Source organism: Balaenoptera ricei, chromosome 13 (assembly GCF_028023285.1).
Source record: "Balaenoptera ricei isolate mBalRic1 chromosome 13, mBalRic1.hap2, whole genome shotgun sequence".
Classification (NCBI taxonomy): Eukaryota; Metazoa; Chordata; class Mammalia; order Artiodactyla; family Balaenopteridae; genus Balaenoptera; species Balaenoptera ricei.
In genome coordinates, this window is record NC_082651.1 from 76,482,735 (window position 1) to 76,503,369 (window position 20,635).

General features: G+C 45.5%; 1 protein-coding gene and 2 non-coding genes across 8 annotated transcripts in view; 2 read left to right on the forward strand and 1 right to left on the reverse strand.

Annotated features, from left to right (window-relative positions):
- Positions 1-16,353, reverse strand: part of LTBP1 (latent transforming growth factor beta binding protein 1) — a 427,484-nt gene extending 411,131 nt beyond the window's left edge. For 5 of the 6 annotated variants that reach the window (XM_059943619.1, XM_059943615.1, XM_059943620.1 and 2 more), the window contains exons 1-2: positions 15,518-16,353; positions 14,380-14,450 (exon numbers count right to left, since the gene is read on the reverse strand). In XM_059943619.1, the coding sequence (XP_059799602.1) occupies positions 14,380-14,450; positions 15,518-15,987 (541 nt within the window). In that variant the 5' untranslated portion in view covers positions 15,988-16,353. The remainder of the gene's footprint in view (positions 1-14,379; positions 14,451-15,517) is intronic. The other variant, XM_059943618.1, reaches the window with a different exon arrangement.
- Positions 7,923-8,029, forward strand: LOC132347151 (U6 spliceosomal RNA). The gene has a single exon (XR_009497108.1). It is a non-coding gene; the product is annotated as a U6 spliceosomal RNA (small nuclear RNA).
- Positions 16,354-20,267: 3,914 nt separating the features above from the next.
- LOC132347137 (U5 spliceosomal RNA) lies at positions 20,268-20,383 on the forward strand. The gene has a single exon (XR_009497095.1). It is a non-coding gene; the product is annotated as a U5 spliceosomal RNA (small nuclear RNA).
- The last annotated feature ends 252 nt before the right edge of the window (positions 20,384-20,635 follow it).

Sequence of the window (20,635 nt, forward strand, 5' to 3'; positions counted from 1 at the left end):
TAATAATATCACCTTATGTTTATAGGGCTCTTCTGTGAAGGATGTTCATGAACCTCATTTTATTTGATCTTAACTGCAAAGGGTGGTATTAACCTCATTTACAATCAGGAACAAAATCTCCCAGCAGAGGCTACCTTTGCACCTATCTCGGGCTCACCCCACCAACAATAAGTTAGATGGGGTGGAGGCATTGAAGAAAACTTCAGAACAGAATTCAAATGTATTCCAAAACTTTTACACTCTTACTTTAACACATCCTAACTGCTCTCTGTCAATTTTCTACAAGCACAAGATTGGGATTTTTATGTTTAAAGTTTTTTAAAGGATTTAACGTTTTATTTTTTATTTAGTACCATGTGAAGATCCCCCCTAGTATGCTTTTCAACACAGCAGTGACCAAAGACTTTTTTTTTTTTTTTATCCTCAAACTTCCATCCTAAGTCTTGGCTTCATGGCTCTGGTGAGAGTGTCACCTTCTGCCAGAGCTCAGCAGAGGCACAGAGGTCCAATCAGCATGGGGCTGGTCTGGCGATCTGGGTACAATGCAGGCAGTTAGACTGCAACAGTAATTTGTGTATGGCCTTGGGTACTTCACTATTCTATATGCGGCTTTTCTCATCAATAAAAATTAACAATAAAGGTGATTCAATTTTCTATTTAAAACGTTATTTTTCAATTAACATTCAGAAATCTGTTGCATGTCTTTACACTAACAATGAAATATCAGAAAGGGAAAGTAATAAAGCAATCCCTTTTAAAATCACATCCAAAAAAAAAAAATACTTAGGAATAAACCTAAGTAGGTGAAAGACTTATACATTGAGAACAATGAAACATTGAATTGGAAGAATTAATACAGTTAAAATGGTCATACTGCCCAAAGCAATCTACAGATTTAATGTAATCCCTTATCAAATACCTATGACATTTTTCACAGAACTAGAACAAATAATCCTAAAACTTATATGGAACCATGAAAGACCCAGAATTGCCAAAGTAATCCAGAAGAAAAAGAACAAAGCTGGAGGCATAACCCTCCCAGACTTCAGACAATACTACAAAGCTATAGTAATCAAAACAGCATGGTACTGGCACAAAAACTGACATATGGATCAATGGAACAGAATAGAAAGCCCAGAAATAAAACCACACACGTACGGTCAATTAATCTTTGACAAAAGAGACAAGAATATACAATGAAGAAAAGACAGTCTCTTCAGCAAGTCGTGTTGGGAAAGCTGGACAGCTGCATGTAAATCAATGAAGTTAGAACATACCCTCACACCATACACAAAAATAAACTCAAAAGGGCTTAAAGACTTAAATATAAGACATGACACCATAAAACTCCTAGAAAAGAACATACCCAAAACATTCTCTGACATAAATCATAGCAATGTTTTCTTAGGTCAGTCTCCCAAGGCAATAGAAAGAAAGGCAAAAATAAACAAATGGGACCTAATCAAACTTATAAGCTTTTGCACAGCAAAGGAAACCATAAACAAAATGAAAAGACAACCTATGGAATGGGAGAAAATATTTGTAAACAATGTGACCAACAAGGGCTTAATTTCCAAGATGTACAAACAGCTCACACAACTCAATAACAAAAAGAACAACGACCCAATCAAAAAATAGGCAGAAGACCTACATAGACATTTCTCCAAAGAAGACATACAGATGGCCAATAGGCACATGAAAAGATGTTCAACATCACTAATTATTAGAGAAATGCAAATCAAAACAACAATGAGGTATTACCGCACACCAGTTAGAATGGGCATCATCAGAAAATCTACAAATAACAAATGCTGGAGAGGGTGTGGAGAAAACACCTACACTGTCGGTGGGAATGTAAATTGGTGCAGCCACTATGGAAAACAGTATGGAGGTTTCTTTAAAAACCAAACATAGAGTTGTCATATGATCCAGCAATCCCACTCCTGGCCATATATCTAGGGAAAACTATAATTTGAAAAGATACATGAACCCCAATGTTTATAGCAACACTATTTACAATAGCCAAGACATGGAAACAACCTAAATGTCCATCAACGGATGAATGGATAAAGAAGATGTGGCATATATATACAATGGAATACTACTCAGCCATAAAAAAGAATGAAATAATGCCATTTGCAGCAACATGGATGGACCTAGAGATTGTCATACTAAGTGAAGTAAGTCCACTTACTTACTTCCACTTTATACATGGAATCTAAAATATGATACAAATGAACTTATTTACAAAACAGAAACAGACTCACAGACATAGAAAAGTAGTGCTGATAAATACCAAATCCTATATTGTGTTTATTCCTTAATAATAAAATCTACTTGCATTTGTAAGTCCCCTATTTATGGCTTTCCACAGCCTACAAGACCTGACTGGGGATCCAGCCCTGTCTCCCTTATCAGCTAGCTATTCCTCTAGCCTACACTAACAACCCCACAAAACTCACTTCTGGGTCCCTGTACAGGGCCAGGCCTATTCCCACCCCAGGGCCTTTGTGCTAGTTGTTCTCTTGTCCAAAAAGGCTCTTCCACCAGACCCTTTCATATCACACAGGTCTCATAAACCACTTCCTTACAGTGACCTTTCCTTACTCCATACCCCTTCCCCCGGCCCCCAACACTCTCTATCCTCTTGCCCTGTTTTATTTTCTTCATAGAAAATAAAACCTTAACACCTTCTGTGTGCCAGTACCTAGCACACAGGGACTCAGTGAATGTACAACAAATGAATTCATTCATTCATTTAATCATTCATTCATTCATTCCTTCCATAAAAGTCTATGTGCTTACTAGGTACCGAGGATAAAAAGATGGTTATGGTATTGATCACTACCCTCACAGACAGAGCTCACATCAAGCCGGGAAGCACACATCCACCAGTGCACACACACAACAGTGATACAATGTGAAAAATGTGTAAAATAGATAGCTAGTGGGAACCCGCTGTATAGCACAGGAAGCTCAGCTTGGTGCTCTGTGGTGACCTAGATGGGTGGGATTCGGTTGGGGGGTGGGATTCGGTTGGGGGGTGGGGGTAGGTCCAAGAGGGAGGAGATATATGTATCCATATGGCTGATTCACTTCGTCGTACAGCACAAACTAACACAACATTGTGAAGCAATTATACCCCAATTAAAAAAAAAAAAAGTTAAGACGGAAGAGGATTTGTATGCCCAATATTCACAAGACTGACTTGAATTAGGTTGGGTGATGAATGGCCCTATCCCCATTCATTTCATTCAGCTTGAAAAAAAAATCTGAGGAGTTAATTAATTGATCTGCTTGAAACTTCACAGCTAATGGCAGAGACAAAAGCGCTCCCACTCTTGAACCAATGTAGCAAATGATTCATCAAGGTGAGGTGGTACCTCTTAGCCGACTTAAATGGCTTTTACAATGAAACATGTTGAAGATGCTAATTGTTAACTGCCCACTTGATATGGTGTTAAATGTAACACATATGGGTGAAAGGATAGAGATTCTACTTTTATTTTATAGTTACAATAATAAACTGAAGTTCCTGCAAGATTGAAAGGGAGATTGGAATTGTTTGGTAATCCTATAAGAAATACAAACATTTTAAAGTCTACAAAGACAAAGGATCCTTATTATTATATTTTCCTTATTTTATGATCCTCTTTTCCTCCAGTGGCTTTTTGCTGGTTACATCTTCTTTCCCCTGTGAAGATTCTCCCTTAATTCATTACCAAAGTATACCTCTGAAGGTTCCCCTCCAACCATTCAGTTCTCACCTTTAAATAACTGATGAGTAAATTGACCACATAAACTTCAGTTAAAAACACCTTCCTCCAGGGACTTCCCTGGTGGTGCAGTGGTTAAGAATCCACCTGCCAATGAAGGGGACACGGGTTCGAGCCCTGGTGTGGGAAGATCCCACATGCCGTGGAACAACTAAGCCCGTGTGTCACAACTACCGAGCCTGTGCTCTAGAGCCCGCGAGCCACAACTACTGAGCCCAAGTGCCACAACTACTGAAGCCCACGCGCCTAGAGCCCGTGCTCCGCAACAAAGACACTGTAATGAGAAGCCCACGCCCTGCTCACCACAACTAGAGAAAGCCCGCGTGCAGCAACGAAGACCCAATGCAGCCAAAAATAAATAAATAAAACAAATAAAAAAAAAAAAACCTTCCTCCAATTTGTCTTCCCATCCACTGACCAAACTCATCCTTCCTCTGGTCCAGCAGAACCAAGAGCATGTATTAAAAAACCAGCCCATCCATCTCCTAATTTACAAAACACGACATTTCGCAAACTGTTTACTTAGGTGCATGCCAACAATATTACTCAAATGTAGTGGAGTGAAAAAACCACAGGGAATAGTGTAGTTGGCCAAGAGCAGCACTTGGGGATCTAAAATTACAGGAAAAATCATACAACATTCATTTTACTTAGTCCCAAATCTCTATCAGATGATGTTTAGCAGAAAGATTCTAAAATTGGCAGTGAGAAAGGAAAAGCTGTCTTAAAGTTTGGGCCATGCCAGGGTAGCCTTCAGAGAAGGAGGAGGAAATGGAATAAGGTGGTGTGTCCTTGAAAAGCTGTCATAATAAGCAGTGTCTGTCGGGCAAGGGATAAGCACACAGAAAAAATAGTAGAAAGAAAACCAAAGGAGAATTATTGCCCAAAGGTGAGAGGAAACAAAAAAGGAAGTAGAATTCTTTATGTAGCATTTAGAGGATAGTATTTACAACACAGCAAAATCAGAGATGCTGGTTCAATTCAATTCTACTCGATTCAGTTAGCATTTGTACTATGGCAAGGAACGGAGCCTGGGTACTTAAAATGACACAAAGAAAATCCTGCAGGACTTCCCTGGTGGCACAGTGGTTAAGAATCCGCCTGCCGATGCATGGACCAACACAGGTTGGATCCCTGGTCTGGGAAGATCCCACATCCCGCGGACAAATAAGCCCATGTACCACAACTACTGAAGCCCATGCGCCCTAGAGCCCGTGCTCCGCAACGAAGAGTAGCCTCTGCTCTCCGCAACTAGAGAAAGCCTGTGTGCAGCAATGAAGACCCAACGCAGCCAAAAATAAATACATAAATAAATTTATTTTTTAAAAGTGTTCTTAAAAAAAAAGAAAGAAAGAAAATGCCGCTCCCCAGGAGCTCCATGTTGATGGGGAGGCAGATGCCCCTCTACCCTGGGCCAGCCACAAAGTAAGAGTGAAAACAGAGCGCTCCCAGAGAGGGGAAGAGAGAGCCATGATTTTCACCAGGGGATCTGAGAAACACCAAGAGGGGTGTGTAAAAAGCTGAGGCGCCCAGGAGGGAGAGGGTCTAAGCAAGCAAACAGGAACCCCTGAGAGCTCACATTTGTCAAATACTGTTGTGCGGGGGGCAGGGCGGGCAGCTGCTCTCCAAGAACTCTTTGTATATTACTTCATGCGGTCCCCCAACAAGCCTCTGAATGATGGCACAAACCATCATCACACCTGTCCTGTGAATGGGGTAACTTAGCCTTGCCCCAGCTCTCACAGTCCAAGGTCACATAGTGAGGATGTGTTGACAAAGTGTTAACATCAAGTTAGGTGCCTTGTATTCTAACTCCAGAGACTGAACTTCTAACCATGGACCTATACTGCCTCTAGTTCAGGGCAAGCAAAACTGAGGCCTAGTAAGGAGAGAGAGAAAGAGGAGGAAGGCAAGAAAGGCGGGTCAGGTGGGACGGTAACAGGTAGCATCTCCTTCTTGTAACCACATTGTCTTGGGTCTAAATGACACCGTGCACACAGATTCTTGGTGCCCAATGGACTGTGCTTACATGAAATGTTCAATCCTTAATAATAAGCTAGGCAAATTAACAGGTGCACGTGAGCTTATACAAATACAGCTCTGATGTACTTTTCCATAAGTACCAAAACAACCAGTTTGTGTCACACCAACAAATTATGTACTATTTTCTCTCCCCTAGGAAGATAGGAAACATCATTAGTAAAACATGCAGCTAGAGCAAGATAACCCTGGTGGTGCAGTGGTTAAGAATCCACCTGCCAGTGCAAGGGACACGGGTTCGATCCCTGGTCCCAGAAGATCCCACATGCCACGGAGCAACTAAGCCCATGCGCCACAACTACCGAGCCTGTGCTCTAGAGTACGCGCACCGCAACTACTGAGCCCACGCACTGCAACTACTGAGCCCGCGTGCCACAACTACTGAAGCCCGCGCGCCCAGAGCCCATGCTCCACCAACAACAGAAGCCACCGCAATGAGAAGCCTGTGCACCGCCATGAATAGTAGCCCCCGCTCGCCACAACTAGAGAAAGCCCGTGTACAGCAATGAAGATCCAACACAGCCAAAAAAAAAAAGAGCAAGATAAGACCATAGTTTCTCCCTTATCTGTAAATTATTGTGCTTAATTATCATATCAGGGTGGTTTTAAAAACATGAGCCTGATGAGCAGCTGCTGGATATATTATTTTCTGCATTTTTGTGTGTTTAAAATATTTTATAATTAAAAATAAAATATTTAGTGGAAAAAGCACCCAATGTGTTCCGAAGTGTTTCAACCTTTTTTAAACCCACTTTATTTAACCACCTATGTATCATTAACAATTTTGCAAGTGTCCAACTCTTATAAAACTACATGTATTTATCATTCAACTAACTAAAGAAAAACTGGGTGTAATAACCCTGTATGCAGCCATCTTTGTACGTACTATTTAAAACTGACCTAAAGCAATGTTTAGAGGGCTCCCGCCTTGACAAGTTTCTAAATTGCTAAGTGTTAGGCTTGGCCTTCAGATTCCCACACAAAGTGTCATAAATATTGCCCAGGACAGGGTTCCTTCTGGATCATTGTTTCTCAAAAGGTGGGCCACCTCCATCAGCATCACCTGATGTGCTTATTAAATAAAAATCCCAGAGACTCTGATTCAAGAAAGCAGTTTAACAAACTCCTCCAGGGACCAGCTGCACATTCATGTTTAAGACGCACCATAGAATCTCTTTAAAGCAGACCAAGTGGAAATGGCCAGAGGTATAACCAAAATCACCAGTGGCCAATTCCTCACATTTTCTGCTCCCTGAAGCAGCCAGAGCTCCTGAATTAGGGAAGAAGCCGCATTAGATCCACAGTCACAGACTATGTGGGAGGAGTGCAACTGAGCCTCTGCCCACCCACCCTGGGGTCATTGCTAGGGAATCCCTGACTGCCTCAGGGGTGGCCCAGCTCTGAGTAGCCCACTTCTCAAGCCCACATGCAGAGCATCTATGGCCTTCTATTATGAGTTGAATGGTTCCCCCCACAAAGAAAGCTATGTTGGAGCCCTGATCCCTGGTACCTTAGTTTGTGACCTTATTTGGAGATAGGGTGCTTACAGAGATAATCAAGTTAAAAACAAGGTCATTAGGGTGAGCTCTAATCTGATATGACTGGTGTCCTTATAAAAAGGGGAAATTTGGACACAAAGATAGACATGCATAGAGGGGAAATGAGGTGAAGAAACACAAGGAGAAGACAGCCTTCTGCTAGCCAGGGAGAGAGGCCTGGAACAGATCTTCCCTCACAAGGAACCAACCCTCTCGACACCCTGATTTTGGACTTCTAGCCTCCAGAACTCTGAGACAATACATTTCTGTTGTTCTAAGTCACCCAGTTTGCGGTACTTTGTTACAGGCTTGGGAAATCACACAGTGAATTTAGGCAGTGAAAGCCAATCCAAAGCAGGGCTGTCAGGAGAGTCGAAGACCAAGACCTCAAGAGAGGTGCTGCCACACTGGACGTCCAGGAAGCCTAGGGCAGTAGAAAGAACAATAAACCAAGAGCCACAGAGCTGGGGTGGGGTCTGAGCCCTGCCCCCTATTTAAAAAGGGGGTAATAAATCATGGCTGCCTGGTCTACACTCCCAGGGTGTGAAGGTCAAGAATATGCTCTCCAGTGCTGGCTTCTGCAGCACATATACTAATATTGGAAAGATACAGAGAAGATTAGCATGACCCCTGCACAAGGATGACATGCAAATTCGTGAAGCATTCCTTTTTTTTTTTTTTTTAAAGTAAAAGAAAGAAAGAGAACGCCCTCCACAGGCTCTAAAGCACTGCACCAACTACCCTCCCCTCATCAGCAGCTCCTCAGCCTGTGCTCTGACCTTGGTCAATGTTACAAGAGTGGTGACACCGCCCTAGCGCTCCTAGTTGCCCTGTTCATTGCTAGAAAGAATTTGGAAGCAAAATCTGCATTTTAGGAAAATTTATTTGAGCTCCCAAACATGTTTGAGTATGTTTGGAATATCCAAGACAACAAATAACAGGCTCAGAAACAGCAGACTCCTGTGGTGGCCAAAGGTCATTTGAACAAGTCAGGCTTCCTAAGGGCCAAGGGTTCACCGGGCAGAGAAACACTTCACTAAAGCAGGCCGGGCAGGGGCGGCCGGGCGGGGTGTTCAGGTTGGCCCAGGGGCTGCAGGGTTTCAAAATGAAGGTTTAAGTATGATCGCAGCCCAGGATTTATGGTTCCTAAATGTTTGTTTTAACCAGTGCTGAGAACACATATTTGACCCAGTGTGAACTTGACCTCTGGGTCCTTCTCCCTTCACCAGGCGGTCTGTGCCGCACGACAAGATTTTCCAGCCGACCCTCCCACCTCTGCTCCCAGCACTGGGGCTGGGGCGGTGCTCCCAGCAGCTGCCACAATAAACCTCACTGTGGATCTATTGGCGAAGCAGCTGTCAATGGCCACAGCGGGCAGACGAAAACTGTGTGATCACTCTGGGCCCGACTCCCGAGCTCAGCTAGCACAACGCCAAGCCAAGAGGGACAGGAGATGGCCTGAAGGGCCTCTGTCACCTGCAACTCCAGCCACACCCCACACTCATGGACGATGCCCTTGACTGCAGCAACTCTAAGCACCAAGGGCATACGTGACTATGTCTCTTCTGTATATAACTAAGGAAAATGTCTAGGGTTGGCTTTTGGGTTTTTTTTCCCCCAAAGCACTGTGGGCTGAATGCCAGTGGAAAAGCAATGGAATATCGATTTTCTGTTTCTTGCTAAGGAGAGAACAAGTCATTTGATGTGCCATGAGTTAAGTGAGTAAAAACAGACCCTGCACTCTCTACAGCTGGCTGTGTTTCTCCTCTATTCATAGACCCTGGCACATGGTAAAAGCTAAACAGATATCCGTTAAAGAAATGAAAGAACCATCCATGCATTTAGGGAGGGTCTGCCATGTGCCAGGTACCCGCTTTGGATTCAGATCTGCCATCTTTCCTGTTCCATCCACCTCATTCTGCCAACCCAGCCTCACTCTCATCTCCCCTTTATTCTTTTGTGTTGTCTGTTCCCAAGTCCAGTCTCTTCTTTAAAGCTGAGCCCACTGGCAATGTCTCTCTCTGGCCTGCATTTACCCTGAGAGGGGGACGAAAAGATTGGAACAACCAAGAGGGGGTGGGTTCAGTTTAGACAGAGGGAACAAAATGCAAAAATGGGGATAGGCAGGAAAAAAGTTAACACCCTCCCAATAAATGTGAACCCCTTGGAAAGGGAACAGATGCAGTGCCTTCTCCTTTGCCCAAAATGGACATCACTATCAGCAGTCATTCCACATTAATAACTAAAATGCCATATCTCAAGCTGTGATTTCAATGCCTAGAGACACACATACAGAGGGTGTCTGGAAAAGAAGCATCAACATGCAACTGGGCATCTCTGTGTAGACACTGGGTGGCTAAAGCCCTCGGGGCTGCCATTGTGGACACCCACATCCATTCTCTCTCCCCGTGTGGGTCTGCTGCTGTTTGTTTCACATCTCTCTGATTGGCAATTTCAGGTTCGCTAAATCTTCAGTCTTCAGAAGCATTTGCCTATGGTCCATTTTAATTAAGTTTCAATCAACTAAAAACAATCCAGTCTGCCTCCAAGGGGCACCTTGTTTTCTTCACAGGATTAAGCAAACTGAACAACAGAAACACGTCCCAGCTCTTACGCAGAAATATTTTTTGCATCAACTGGAAAACAGTCTCTACAAACTGAAATTCTTCAGCTAAACCCTTTCAATTATCCTCAAAATAGAACTGACAATTACAAGGCATCCTTGCTGTTGATTAAATTTAATGTGCACATGTAAATGTGCATACACGTTGTACGATAACTACCTTTTTTTATTTGAAGTATAGTTGTTTTACAATGTTGTGTTAATTATGTATATGATGATTACTATCTTAATAAGGAAATTCATGTTGACATGCCATTGGTTTTTGTATTTGTTAAGTGTAATAAACCATATCCAAGTGCAATTGTTCAATCTCAGCACAATAAGGAAGTGAGAGAGGAAAGAGACCACAAATCAATTTCTTTTGCAGTCTAAATTTCACTAGTATTTACCAAAGTAGTTGTAGTCATAAAAATTGGTGTCAGAATTTTTTCCATTCAATTTATGAATACCTTAGGGGAGTATTTTCCATCTAAACAGCAAGCTTTACACAAAGAGAACTAGAGATACACAAATAATCTAATATTTAGTCTCTTTTAAAGTTCTTTTAAAATAAATCATTCTGGGATACAGAACAACCCAGCCTACTTTATTTCTTTTTTCTCAGTAACCAAAGCCAGGCAGGATGGAAGTGACTGGCTTTTTCATTTATTCCTTTTTTTATTCATCTATATTGAGGTATAATTGACAAATAAAAATTGTATATATTTAAAGTGTATAACAATGTTTTGATATATGCACACGTTGTAAAATAAGCACCACAGTCAAGCTAATAAACATACCCATCACCACACAGTTAACATTTGTGTGTGTATGTGTGTGTGTGTGTGTGTGTGTGTGTGTGTGTGTGTGGTGGGAACACTCTAAGATCTACCCTCTGAAGAAATTTCAAGTATATAACACAGTAATGTTAACTATAGTCACACCGCTGTATATTAGATCTCCAGAACTTATTCATCCTGAGGGACTGAAACTTTGTACCCCTTGACCAATATCTCCCTATTTCCCCCTCCCCCAGCCCTAAACTACTTTAAAGCTGTAATATAAAAAGGGATCCACATGTATATTCTTTGAAAAGAAGATGAAGACAATAGCTGGAGAAACATACATATGGAAAAAAGAAAACCAAATAATAGATAAATGAGACAGAATTTACTTGGCTTGATTCAATAATAAACTCTAAGACTCCTTCTGGTTTCATCAAGGCTTTCACATCCATCATTCTCTTTCACCTTGATACCTGTAACAATCCTAGAAAGTAGTCAAGTTTTGGGGTTTTTTTGTTTTGTTTTGTTTTTTTGGCCACGCCGTACGGCATGTGGGATCTTAGTTCCCCAACCAGGGATCGAACCCACACCCCCTGCAGTGGAAACGTGGAGTCTTATCCACTGGACCGCCAGGGAAGTCCCGGTAGTCAAGTTTTTAGCACAGTCATTTCAGGATGGGAAAATATAAGGGTCAGAGAGGTCAAATGAATTCCCCAAGGCCACACAGCTAGTGAAGGCTTGAGGGTTTAAACTCAGGTTTCCTGCACCCAAGGCCAGGGGTCTTTCCTGGTGTCACACTGCTTAGCCATGGACACAAGTTTTGCCGCATCAGTGGTAACGCCAGTTGTCCCGTGTGAAGGCATAAGGCTCCCTCATCTCCCTGGCTCTGCCAGACAAACACAAGACTCCCCATTGAAACATATCCATCTAGCGTATATTACTTTGGATTGAGCACTGACCTAACCCAGCATCATTTCTAAAAACACAACTGGGCTTCCCTGGTGGCGCAGTGGTTGAGAATCTGCCTGCCAATGCAGGGGACACGGGTTCGAGCCCTGGTCTGGGAAGATCCCAAGTGCCGCGGAGCAACTGGGCCCGTGAGCCACAACTACTGAACCTGCGCATCTTGAGCCTGTGCTCCGCAACAAGAGAGGCCGCGATAATGAGAGGCCCGCGCACCGCAATGAAGAGTGGCCCCCACTTGCCGCAACTAGAGAAAGCCCTCGCACAGAAACGAAGACCCAGCACAGCCAAAAATAAATAAATAAATAAATAAATAAATAAATAAACCCAAAGTTAAAAAAAAAAAAAAACACAACTGTTTTTGAAAGAAGTTGTGATTTAAGCTTCCAGCATTTGGGCCTGAATTAATTTGTCAGATTGGGCAGTACTGGAAGGCTAATGTTGCACTGATTGCTCAGGTCCCAGTGCTGTCCAAGGGCTACCTTCTAGAAGCTGGAAGGATAACTTCAACCAAAAGCCGGAAGCGTTTGTTATCGGTATCATGAGACTAAGCCAACGGAGCAACTTCCTCTGGAACACTGTATACAGTAACTGTTCAACCCTAACTTTTCTGACTGGTAGCCTTTTGCAGCCTTTCTCTTTCTGGGTCACCAGAGGGCAAACCTGGCTAAGCCGAGGCACACTTGTGCCCTTGCCTCCCTCACCTGGAGAAGCAGGAAGCCATGAGGTGATTCCTCAAGCTCGGATGTTCTCCTTCTAGAGCATCTTTGGATCTTCTAGAACATATTTGGATCTGCAAATCCTCAGACAACCTAAGAATGGGGTACTACTCTCTTTTCAGAGAGGGCACTCAACGGCATCATTTGCCAAGTAAACTTCTTTCAAAGTCTTAACACATTCTCTCTAATGGGCATCAAGGAGCACTCGCCATCATCTGTAACAACCTGCTCTGTATCTTTAATCTTTACACAGCAATGCCCCACTTTACACAGCAATGCTGCTGTCATGGATGGGCTGTCTGCACATAACAGGCAAACAACATCATATCGGGTTTTGAGCAGGAGTTACCGAAGGGAGGAGAGGGTATGTAATTGGACCCAAGCAATTGTAAATTCAGGAAAATGCTGGTGCACTGTTGTCAAGTGTAATCTAAGAAGTGAAGAATTATGACTTAATCTAAAATGCCTGGGGCTTCCCTGGTGGCACAGTGGTTAAGAATCCCACCTGCCAATGCAGGGGACACAGGTTTGAGCCCTGGTCCAGGAAGATCCCACACACCGCAGAGCAACTAAGCCCGTGAGCCACAATTACTGAAGCCTACGTGCCACAACTACTGAAGCCCATGCGCCTAGAGCCCGTGCTCCGCACCAAGAGAAGCCACCACAATGAGAAGCCCGCGCACCACAACGAAGAGTAGCCCCCGCTCGTCGCAACTAGAGAAAGCATGCGTGCAGCAACGAAGACCCAACACAGCCAAAAATAAATAAATAAAATAAATTTAAAATTAAAAATTAAAAAATAAAACGCCTACAACCCTGAGTATTTCTGATCTAGCGGTTTGAGTTGAATAACAAGGAGGCTGATTAGTGAGTTCATGTCTGCCACTACTCCTTGATCACAGCCAAATCATAACCCACCTGGACATTGCTTTTTACAAAACTAAAGCCACTATGCCAAAGTCCTGTTTCTTTCAGGGTTTGAAGGCATCTTCCAACAAGCAAGTTCACAAGGACTGTAATAGAAATGACCGCAATAGAAAATTTTTTTAATTCATTCACCAGCATTTTAAAATCCAAACCGTATACGAGACAAATTGCTAAATTTTACTTATTACACTGAATACCAATAAGCAGCTAAAATTTTGAACGACTCTAATCCACATGTTTATGGTTCAAACTCTATGCAGAGAACACATAAGAATGCTTAACTTTTTCTGAATGGAAGTAAGATTTCTTTATTTCCAATTAGCACCAGACAGAATCAACTCGTCAAGAGGACCCTCAAAGAATATTTTACCTTAATCCTTAATTTCACAATGCAGAGGGAAATATTTTCTGATGTTCCCAAATCTATATGCATCATTAATACATGTTTCGAAACACTGCTAAGCCTGTGTATTAGCTGGAGAAGCACTGCAGGAAAACCCACTTGTCAGTTCTGAAGAACAGTAGAGTGGTTACCTCCTAGGAAACAGGCCACAAGGACGGCAGATTCTGAGTGCTGTTTTCAGAAAGCTTTAACACTACTGATGTTTTATTCCAGAGCAGGGCCTCCTACTTCCCATTCCCCTCCTACCATCAACTTAAAGAATGTTTTTCATTTGTCGATATCCATGTTTAAATTAATTGTACTGGTTCTGCCATATGGCACATCCTCCAATGGGAATTTCTTTTCCTAGCCCCTGATTCACGGTTGTAACAGAGTAATTAATACCACGGCTGGGTGCAAGGGAATCTTGGATACACGGCACGGTTTTGTGCAGTGAATCGCGGCTGGCCTTGATACCATCACTACCCTGGGCCAGCCCTCCCTGGGTGGTGATGAAGGCTTCAGATAACGGGGTAGATCGCATCACAGACATTGCATAGCCTCTTCAAGTGGCCCCTGTGGGATGCCCAGTGTGGACAGAGCCACTTCACCTACTGTGCAGGGCTGCTGTGAACACGGAAACTTACGTTTGGTGCATCTCTGGGAGCCAGGGGCCTTACTCCAGCCATGGCAGCACTGCCCTCCGCAGACATTGACCCTGAAACAAAGCAGGACCCCTGAGTCCAGTAGTAGCGACACTCCGTTCCAGAGAACCCAAGCCTCCAGGGGGCTGCTGCAAGCCCAGCCTCCTGCTTCCACATTCCTCTGGCTTCGTCGTAACAGGGACCCAGGATGTCCAACCCAAAGCTGCCCAAGTAGAAGGGTAAGGACAGTGTGTAAGGGAAGGATGGGAGAACCAAAGCCTGCATAACCTAGAACTATACAGGATGGGGAGAACAAGGTCCAAATAAACGGTTTTCTTAACTCCAAAAGTAAAGTAGAGCCAAATGTATTTTGTGTATTATCTGCGCCCACGTTTTAAATTGAATCTGAGTTTCAGAGAGAGGCGTCCAAACAGGAGTGAAATCACAACGCTTGGAACCACCCCTGAAGAAAAAAACAACAACAACAAATAAGCAAAACAAGTCTTCCCCCACACTCTCAACCTGTGATTAATGAGGAGGAGGGGCAGGGAGGACGTTTATGAACGCCGAGTAACAAACTATCCAACCGAAACTCCTGTCAATGCTAAGACACGCTGCCCCAGGAAAGCAGACCCCACAGGTGCAGGGAAGCCAAGCTCACAATTACTAGGATGCTGAAAATTCCAGGTCACAGAACAGGAAGTGGATCTTTACAGGCAGCCCTCCTCCAAACTTTTTTTTTTTTTCCATTAGCTCGAAAAAAAAATTAAACTGAGCTGCAAAGAGAAGTTTAATTGATGCTGAGGGATTAAGCTGTAGTGACTTCATGTTTACGCCCATCTTCTAGGAGTAGTTTGGTTCGCGAACAGGAGGTTACGCCCCAGGCAGAAATGCCTTTTGTGTTTACCCGCAGCTCAGTAACAATGCGATCGGAGTTTATCCGCAGTCAGAGTTCCCCGGCTTCCCAGCACTCCGCTCTTCCCGCCGCGCTCCGAGCGAGGCAGGCAGAGGCGGGCGGGAAGGAGACGACCCACCGACGGCGCACGACGCCCACGGCCACCGCTGGGCTCCGAGGGGCCGCGACTCCCCGGGTCCCCGCGCGGGCGGCGTGCGCGAGGAAGGAGGGAGGGTGTGGGCTTACCCCTGCAGCTGCTGCTTCTGGTGAACCTGCAGCCTCGAGCCCCCGCCGCTCTGGGTCTCCTGCGGCACTTTGGAGCGCACCGCTTGCCTGCCTTGTTTGGCGAACGGGGCGGCCGCCGGGTGACCGCCAGGCTTGGGGTGGAGCTGCCCGCCGGAGCCCCCGGGACGCGCCGGCTCCGGCGGGGGCGGTGGCGGCGGCCGGAGCCCCTGCAGGGCCGCGCCGCCGGGCGGGCTGGTGCGCCGAGTCCGCTCCGAGGGGGCCCCGGCGCCCGCCGAGCTACGGCTGTACCTGGCGTTGAGCGCGACGTTGAAGGTCCGCGGGCGCTGGGGCCCGCCCAGGGGCAAGGCGCCCGCCGCCAGGCCGGGGCCCGGGCGCACCACGTACGTGATCCTCCGCACCCGGCAGTGCACCGAGGACGCGAGCAACCCTGCCCAGAGCAGGAGCCCCCACCTGAGCCAGGCCCCCGCCATCGCGGGCCCCAGCCGGCAACCCCGGCCCCGGCGCCCGCCCCCGGCCGCGCCGCTCGCCCGGTGCGGCCGCCCGCGCGTGCTCAGGCTCCCCCGAGAACAACCGGGAGCCCGGGAAAGGCTGGGAGGAGGAAAACTCGGTTGCAGGAGAGGAAGTTCTGCGGGCTGCTGAACGGCCCCAGACCCCAGCCGAAAGCGGCGGGGAGGAGGGGGCGGGGTGGGGGTGGGGAACGCGGGGCCCGGGAGGGGAGGGGCGAGGGGCGCCGGCCGCGCAAGGTGAGGGTCCGCTCGCCCCGCCGCCGGCCCAGGGGCTGCCGCGCCCGGGACCCGGCGAGAGTGGGCGAGGGCCGGTGTGAGCGCGCGGGACACTCAGCGGCAGCCCGGGCTGCAAAGTCTTTAAAAAGTTTCTCTCGCCGTGGAACCGAGTGTCAGATCTGAACAGCCAATCTCCGGCAGACGTGACGTCAGGCAGTAAATCCTAATTGGGGAAAGCGTGAGATGAGCCCGAGAACACGCCGCCACCCTCCACATCCACATCGATTGTTCCTACGGGTCGGCAAGGCAGAGGTCCCCGCTCCTCGATCCCGTCTCCCGGGGAAGGACAAAGGACTCGGCAAAGTCACTGAACGGTCCTTTCCTTCTAGAAGCCCCACAGGACTCATTTTATACTGTCTGGAAGGCATTTCCAGTCATTTTCTTATCCGTGTTTGCTCGGATACTTGCTGCGGGTATTGGATTAAAATACCAGATCGGGCCCCAGAAAGGACTGCTCGGGGTGCGCCGAGTGTCCATCGAAAGTGTTTAGATGGTTCTCTTTGGGATTGTAAACTCCGCGTGACTGTTTCTGAGTGTGCAACTTCTGGTACCCTACTCCTCTCTTGGCATGTACCCCGGTGGGCAGCAGGGGGCGCCCGCGTAGACGGGGAAAACCGCAACAGGAATCCACCCCGCAGGCAGCCCTGCTCCTGGTGAAAAGGCCTTTATGATAGGAATACAGGGCTTAGAATCCATGACAACGCCAAGCCATTATTAGTCTCTTTTTAAAGTCAGATCAGTTCCCTGGACCCCCTATCCGAAAGGAAAGGATCACTCACTGGAGATGACCCAAAATCACATTAAGGGAGATGAAGAATGTCCCAGGGGGCAGAGTCCCTGGGGTCAAGGTGCTTATGGGTGGAAACCATGAAATAGTAACATATTTACTTCTAGCATTTGAATTTAAAACGGTGTCTCCAGCAGAATTCACGCTTTTATTACATGAATGCAATAGAAAACCCGCATTGGCTAGTGGACGGTTGGTAGCAGGTGACAATGGTTAAAGAAGAATTAATAGAAAATAATTTAAAGTTGAAGAAACTTAATCCCTCAATCTATTTTTTCTGTACATTGGAGAAAGACCTCCAATATTTGATTTGGCAGGAGAGGGTCTCAGTCCATCTGCCTGAGCACCAGTTTCATGTGAGAACACACTCTGAGAGCCAGTCACAGAATAAACAGCATCTGACCAGAGGCAGAGACCTCAGTTCAGTCCCAACACTGCCGCTAAGTAGCTGAAAGACCACAGGCAGTTCGCCTCTCCTCTCGGAACCTCGACTTCCTCCTCTATAATCCAACAGAGAAGCTGGATTAAAAATTCCTTCCAGCCCTGAGTCTGTGGCTCTAAGAACATCCCTGTGGACAAGATGAGTGAGGTCACTCAAGGTCAGTCTCTGAGCCAGGCCAAAGGGAACCAGCTGAGAAGATTGAGGAAGGAGGGTGGGTGAAGAAACTGCTTCCCAGCCTGGGGTTCTGTATAAAGGACACAGCACAAGCTAATAAATTTCCACCAAGTGCTACTCTGAGGCAAGCAGAGAGGTTGACCCTTTGCAGATATGAAGTATCACAGGCGCAACTTTTTGTTCTGGAGAAACTTCCTATCTGGTTAGAGAGAAAAAATGTAAATAAACAAAAGCTTTTTAAAAAGATAAATAAATAAAGCAACAGTTTGAGATAATAACAGAACTCTCCCAAGGCAGTATCTGATTTGTGAGAGGCCACTGTCACTGTACAACCCATAATTCTTTGTCATCTCATGGAGAATTCACAACATGTAGGGAAAACATTTGCTACCCGCAGCTCAAATCAGTCTACAGAGATTTGCTCTCTCAGGTAGGGATTTGAGCAGCAGTTGAAGTGGATGGGGGCAGGGGGTGTCTAAAAGCAATAACTCCCTGCTGAAGAGCCTAGGCTGGAAAGAAGACGTGTCAGACAGGTGAAAGCTCAGGAAATAGTGACGGACAGCATCACCAAAGGACCAGACCGCAGTCTGTGGTGGTGGGTGAGCTCTTCTTGTTAGGCACTCCAGGACTCAGGGGGACGGCATACATCAAAGCCTGTTTCGGTCAATGAGAGGCAGCTGCCTGCAGAGGGCAGAGCCCGGACAGGGATCCAGAGGGCTGGGCTGGAGCCGTGTGGCTGCTTCACTTACCGTGGGAACTTGAGCAAGTCATTTCACCTGAGCGCCTGTTTCCAGAGGGCCTGGAGATCGAGCCAAGGTCCTCACATTCGGGGACAGCAATGAGCTCAACCATGCTCAAAGACTCTGCAGAAAAAAAATGTTTAAGAAGATACAACGCAATCTTTCTTTCTCTTGACCCACAGCAAAGCAGAGGTGGGTGTCTCACCCCAGTCTTCAGTCTGATTACGACCTGCCTTATGACAGACCTGGATATGTTACAATCAGATCATCTCTGAAATGTAACCACAAGAAGAATCTCTAGTGTAAATGTTAATCTCATCCGTGAATGATCCATATACATTTGTATGCATGTGTGTTTATATACAACCATTAACGTGGTAATATACACATAAGCAAGCAGCCCCACTCTAGTTGAGAAACTCCAGCAAAGTCACAGTTTTTCCACATCAGTCTCTTGCTATCTACATAACTAGTAAGATAATCCTTGAAAAATGTGTTGTGCAACCTGTGTACTATCATATGAGATGGTCACTCTGAACTCGCTATTAATCTGAAAATGAAAGCCCAGTTTCTGTCAGGCATGGGGACCAGCCTTTGCCAAGTTTAGACCCCATTTAATGCCAAGACCCCTAGGTTTCAAGGCCCATTTATATTGGCAGTACACAACTTCCTGGTTCAAAACGCAAGTCTTTAAAGACCTCATAAAACTTCTTGGACTTCAGATGGTTTTTACAAAACAATACTCAGATGAGCTAAGTGTAAATGAATCAGAAAAGAGGATTATATTTCCCATAAAAACTCATGGGTTTGAGGATTAGAGGAAGAAAGGAAGGCTGGCAAATGCCAAACTTTTTAAAGCACTTTGAAACCATTAGTCAAGTTCGAAATGCAGCCAGTTTCCCTCACCCTTACATTTTATGAGTTTTGTCATTGAAAATCTTTTCCTGCATTTAAGATCAGCTACAAATCAAGTTTTGTGGCTGCCTAAGAGCAGAATCCCTTCCACCCATCTTTTCTTCCAGCCAAGGATTTCATGGAGCCTCTCTTAGTTCTAATTTCATCAAGAAATTCTTAGAAAGAGAAAGAGAGGGGAGAAGAGACTGAGAGAAATAGGAATTCAGTGAGTTGTAGACAAAAGGAAGAGAAAGGAGAGTAAAATCAAGAGAGAGAGGGAGATTGAGGAATGGAAAAGAAAGGGACGGGAAAACAGGAGAGAAAGTGTGAAGACAAAAAGAGAGGGGATGCAGTGGAAGGAGGGACAAAAAGAGGTGGGTGGAGGGAAGCCAGGAAGAGGATGGATTGGAGAAGTGCAAAATGAAGGAGAAATCGATGAATGAGAAGAGGGGCAAACAGGTAGGAGGAGGGGAAAAGGAAAAAGGAAATAGAGGGAGAGGAGAATTACACCCGGCATCCACGCGCTCATCTTCTCAGGTTGCTCACCTGGATCCTGGCAGCCATTTCTGAACCTCAGCTGGTTCTGACCTGAACATCAGCTTGTCCAGGTTTGGGCTAGAATTAAACCTGTGACCTTAGAAGGTGCTAGCATGGTGGCTGGCTGGCTGGCTGCCCTACCCCACGTGCAAAGCGGGAGGCACAGGACGTCCCGTGTTCTCTCACACAAGCTGGTGGCCAAAGACCGCAGCTTCAGCTCGAGATGCCTACAAGTAGGTACTACATTTACTCTTGTGGTCCTCTCCCTTGTTCTTTCAACCATTTCATCAAAAGAGCAGAGATGAAGGAGATTAGAAATGTGTGAGTTCCTCCACGTTTAAATCAACTTCCATGAAAAATCACACGGAGCTTTACCAAGGAAGAAGTAAAGCTGATCCTCTGGTTTCTCTTCAGATCGTATGAATCTTTCACCTTTTACTAAAGATTTCCGTGGAGAGGAACAATTCTGAGTTTTTACCCAATTTTTTGAGGTCTTGCGTTTGCAAGGCCAATTAACAAAAAAATAAAAAAGAAGTAAAGCTGAGACTCAACCCATGGAGGTATCAGTGTTTCTGCCAAGATGTGTCAGCAAGATGGAGACAGAGCTGACGTGCAGAGAAAGATGAGGTGCCCCTGGAACTGAGCAACAAGTGGAACCAAGGTTTACACCAGTGCTTTCCTTCCCCTTAAAGCTTCAGGTTTGAAATCTAAGCATCCTTAGTTGTCATTCAACAAATGTTTGTTGACCCTAGGGCCGCCAGC